This window comes from Hevea brasiliensis, chromosome 18 (assembly GCF_030052815.1).
Source record: "Hevea brasiliensis isolate MT/VB/25A 57/8 chromosome 18, ASM3005281v1, whole genome shotgun sequence".
Classification (NCBI taxonomy): domain Eukaryota; kingdom Viridiplantae; phylum Streptophyta; class Magnoliopsida; order Malpighiales; family Euphorbiaceae; genus Hevea; species Hevea brasiliensis.
The window spans coordinates 39775603-39781036 of NC_079510.1; the positions used below are offsets into that span (position 1 = coordinate 39775603).

Consider the following 5434-nt stretch of genomic DNA (forward strand, 5'->3'; position numbering starts at 1 on the left):
AGTGACCCCGGGGATGGTAGAGAGCTTTACACCAAACATAGCAACCAGCTAGGCCAGATTGTGCTCACCAGTGGCCAACTAGTTACACCCCCCTAAAGAGCATTTGGGACGAAGTGACACCTGACAGGAGGAGACATCAATATGTCTCAGTTGTCACACCCCCTTATATTTTTCTATATTTATAAAAGTGTCTACCAAACCTATCCATCTCATCAATTGTACCCTTTAACCATCTCATAAGCCTACAGCTTGGCTAGGTTTGGCCAATCTTCGTAGGGCAATAGGCTGTCCCCCTTACACCCTGCAGGTAATGAGCTGAAAATGGCAGATGGTATAGGCTCCTGTACTCAAGGGCTGCATGGAGGAGGTTGTGTTGTTAACACTTGGGACATTGAGTGTAAGAACAAGTATGGAGAAGGTGCTCATGGATTTTGCCATACAATCGAAAAGCCAGATAATTATTGCCTCTGTCGTTACCCTTGTTAATTAATTATTTTCTAATTATGCATTAATAATTTCACTTCTATTAAACTAGCTAGCTGTACTACCCATTGCACAATGCGCAGCTTTTTTTCAATTGAAGAATTTCATTTTGTTAGGCAAATGTGTTTGAACATTAGTTTTTCTTCTATAAATCCAACTGAAATCTCTCTACAAGATGGACTTGTTATCCACACTTGAAAGAGAAACTTAGAATGAGCATACTTAAAATCATCAATTGATTGTTCAAATAGAACGAAAAAATATACATCATTTCAAACATTGCAAAGCATAATCTCCTGTGACTAAATGGCTGCACCCAGGCTCAAATATTTTAGATAAATATTAAACAAAATCAGAAACTTTATATGAGAGTTTCTCTGGAGTATGCTGTCTTTTTAGCAATTTGTCCCTAAAAAAACATGAATATTTTCTCTCAAAACCTTGATTGAGTATACAAACACCACTGCAAAATGGATGCAGAAAGTAATAAGAGCCTGGTTTAGCTCTCTCCCCAAAATCATGTATGGGATTTTCCATAGAGGTTTGCATAGACAATCTTAGTCCGATGCACAAGAATCATGCTCAAGACAGCTGCAATAATGCAAAAGCCTGACATAATCATGGAACTAAGGAAGTAGCATACAGCACCTTCACACTTCAGTGGTTCATCCAGATGAAAGCGAGAAAAGGTTGATCCTGCATTCCACTTGTGGTGATGGTGCTCTTGAGCTTGCCTTTCAGCTTCTCTGTCGTAAATGCTGCTTGCAATTAGACCAGAGAAGACAAGAGAACCTGCAGGATTTGCTAGTGTGAGGAAATTGTACAAGGCCCCAAATTTTTTCAAGCCAAACAACTCTGATGCAGCAGCTGGCACAATTGCCCAATGAGCTCCATAGCCTAAGCCAATCAGTAAAGTACCAATGTACATTGCCCCAGGCCACCCAAAAGCAAAGAACACATGCCCAACAGCCATAATAAGTTGTGAAACAGCCATTGCCACTGCCCTTGGATAAGCATAGTCCCTTAAGAATGTCAAATATATGAGTTAGAAGAGTAACCATATCAAACTTCACATTGAAATATATTCATAACGCAAGAGAAAATGAATCAGTTCTTACCTCACAATAATCTCAGAAAAGAAACCACCGCCTACACGGCCGAGAAAGTTCCAGATGCTTATCATGGACACAAATATATGTGTATTATCATAACCCAGAGATTGACTCATTTGACCCAGATTATCAATCACAGTTAGCCCAGATCCAGAACCCAATAAAAGTGACACAAAAATAAGCCAAAAATCTGCCTTGATCAATGCCTGCATCAAGGTGAAATCCTCACCTCTATGTGGGCCTCTTCTTCTTCTGACCCTCACTGCTCCTTCCGCAGCTGCTTGGAATAGTTTTGCCTGCAACTGTGCAATTCGCTTTTGCCTCTCTGATGCTGGAAGCAAGTCTACTTCCTTAGGCTTCTCATCTTCCAACTCACTGAATATTACCTCAGGCACATCAGGTTCAGATTTTCCAGCTTCTTGTTTCTGTGGCTCAGGTAAAAGAGTCTCTTCTGCTGGATCTTTAGGTTCGCGGGAAAAACTCAATGAAATAGGAATGACAATGGGAAGCAAAATGAGAATAAACAAAACCACTGTAAAAATTATGATAACAGTGTGGCTCACATCAACCAGATCTTCAAGAAGCATGACCCCCATCAAATAAGCAGCCAATAGAAGGCACACACTATATACAAATGTAGAGCTTGTGCCATCAGATGGTCTAATTTGTCTGTGACCTCCCACAGGTCTTACAATGAACATTAGAGCAATGACTACCATTGCTGGCCCTACTGCAACCATGAATACGAGAGATGCATGGTCAGGAGAATGGATCATTGTATATATTTGGGTCAAAATAGCACCACTTAAACCAGCAAAGCCTTTGAGTATTCCGACCACAGGACCCCTGCTTTTGGGAAAGTTTTGTACACAAGAAACCAGAGCAACTGTATTGAAGTAGGTTTCGCCATTGTTCCCAATAAATATAAGAATGCACATCTGCATACCGAATTTAAATTAGCAACTTATCAAAGGTAAGATAATACATCAAATTGAAAATTCTTCCCAGGTCTCTAGGACCAACCAAGAATTTGAAGAAGATGGGAAAAATTTATTAGAAATAAGTTCCTATACAAGACAGGAATGGCAGGAAGTGGTTATGAAATGCAAGATCAAATCAACACAATTTCAGCATTGTTAAATATTATTTTTCAATCTCCAAACTATCTATAACATTGAAATGCTTAACGGAAATTGAACAGTTCACCTTCTCAATGCCTATGATATGACCAAGTTCAATGATATTTAAAACCCCCATATCACAACAAGGATAGCAAATAGGAATAGCTGATATGATAATAATTTTTTCTTATCAAAAAATGTGTCATTCTCCTCTTTGCTTCTTTCTTTGGCATGTAGATTCTTTTGTTTTAGAAGCAAATTCAATTACTGTCACCATATCAGAAGTTCAATAGGTTCTTTCTCTAAAAGAAATGAGAATCCTCCAATAAATATAAAGTACATTAAATAGTCGGTAAAAGGTTCATATGTACTCTGCACAAGCATTGAAAAGCTTCATTTTTTTATGGTATAAACAAAGAAACTAGTTTAGAAAATGTGGAACCTGGCTTAACAATATGTTTAAAGTAATCCAATATTTCTATGAAAGCGTTACCCCTGAGCCTGAAAACGGTAATAATAAAGAAAGAAAAAAGGGTATCCAGATCATATGTTATTTATGAACTAGAATACATTTGCAGGATGCATAGTGACAAAACATGAACTAAAGGAATAATTTGTTTTAAAAAGTACAGTCTGTATGCACTGTTAAACTGAAAAAATGCTCACTCTGCCATGTAATAACAACTATTGTTGAAGAATGCAATGAATTTTTTTAATTCAACAATTTAAAAAATTTATGTGAAGCAGATTCACCAAAGATGCCAAACACTTCCCCCTTTATTTTTTACTCCAGCCAGAGGTCATATGTAAAGCTTATAGTTTCATGCTGCAAATCATTTTCCACATGATAGTTGAATAAACAAAACAAAATATGTTCCAATACAACTATTCCTCCCAATCCCAAATCAATAAACATCACATTAAAATAATTCTAAAAAACAGCCTCAACTACTGCATCAAATGCACCTATCCTGTAGTTTATTTTGTACCCTCGACAATAAAACCTATATTCATAAAACTACAAAGTGATGAGAGCAAAATGAAAATATCAGAAAATACTGCATCAAACTAATCCTTTCCCCTTTAAGGAAGAAGAAGAAGAAGAAGAAGAAGAAGAGCAATAATAAAATGCAATTTTCAAAGTCCATAAAAATAAAGATAGAAGCAACTCTTATGTACCAGAAACAAATACAAAAAAGAAAAGGATTGAAAGGATGGCCTGGATGATCTTAGCAAATATCATTATCATAAGATTTCAGTTTAGTCAATTTAATATCTTAAAGCAATGTAACAAAAGAACAATAAGGAAATAAAAGACTTGTATCACATTCTTGATGATTATTCACGATAATCATAAAATCTCCAAATTAAAGCAGAAACTTTCCAAAACTCCAGCAAAATTGTAGATCAACTGGACGAAGCATAAAACTCCAACAAAATTGTAGATTCAATGGACAAAATTTCCAATGAAGACACTAAAATTTTTATACGTCATCAACATGAAAAAACAGAAATGATCAACAAAGAAAAGCATAAGTCAAGTTACTGAATTAAATAATAGGACAAAGCAATTGATGGATTCAAGTAAGATCGGACAAATAAACCACAATAAAATAGAAGATTAGCAGGTACTTACAGCCCACAAAGGCAAAACAGGAGCTCTACCAGTAACAACAAGCCAAACCCATCCATATCCAACAAAATTCTGCAAAGCACCAACCAACAAAGCACCCCACAGAGGCAAGATTTCAGAAAAACTCCCAGCCAAGAACCCAACACTATCCCCAAGATCCTTAGCCACACCCAAACTAGCAAGCTGCCTCTGATTATAGTTCAACGAGCTCTTTATAACTGGTGATATACTCCCAAACAAATACCCAACACCAGCACACGATTGTATCCACATTGCAGCCACAAACACCAGCCATCTGTTATTGAAAAAGGCAGACAATCTCCCCTGAAACCTACCCATCATCACAAAAACAGCGAAAAGAAAAATGAGAACAAAAAATAAACGAAACTTTCTAATCTTTTGAGATTAATTTTGTTCTATGAAATGAAGTAGAACAAAAACAGAGAAATGGGTAGGTTGAGGGGAGGGTGGAAAAGCTTTTCGTGAAAGAAAGGAACTTTTTAGTTTAATAGGCAAAAGAACAAAGAGGGTCACCGAGGATGATGATGATGATGATGATAATAAAACATATGCTGTTTTAAGGCGCCGATCGTGGGCAGGTACATATTTTTATTCCTTGTGTACACAAACCCACATCAGTATAAGACGTATTTGCAGAAATGCCACTCCTTCATTATGATATCCGACAGAAAAGAGTGCAGAGATAAGAGCAAGACGCCATTACAATAGTTTATGATCTGCTTTAGTGAAATGATCTTGCGGTTATCAGAAAACTATTTTTGTTGGAAATTCAAGTTTAAATAGAATTAGGATATGAAATTAAATTAAATAGAAAAACTGAATTTAATCAGGAAGATTAGTTAACAAAAAAATGGGAATTAAGTAACTTTTTTTTTTTTTGCCAGGGGAATTAGGTAACTTCAGCTTTAGGAAGAATGGGCCAAATCCACAGTATTTGGTTTTATGTTGCCGTCATTCTGCCTGTAAAAGAAGAATTATTCTCCTTGTTCGAGTTAGTACACAATTGTGATGCATTAGGCCATAAGTTGAGTAATTTTAGTAAAGTTTGTGTTATATGGAATGAA

At 36.4% G+C, this 5434-nt stretch overlaps 1 protein-coding gene across 1 annotated transcript; it reads right to left on the reverse strand.

The window, feature by feature from the left end:
- Positions 1-702: 702 nt before the first annotated feature.
- Positions 703-5106, reverse strand: LOC110641401 (protein NUCLEAR FUSION DEFECTIVE 4). Its single transcript, XM_058140889.1, has 3 exons — positions 4353-5106; positions 1602-2533; positions 703-1505 (listed from the first exon to the last, which is right to left on the reverse strand). Exons 1-3 carry the CDS (start codon positions 4689-4691, stop codon positions 1001-1003), a joined length of 1776 nt encoding a protein of 591 aa, XP_057996872.1. The 5' UTR covers positions 4692-5106; the 3' UTR covers positions 703-1000.
- Positions 5107-5434: the final 328 nt, after the last annotated feature.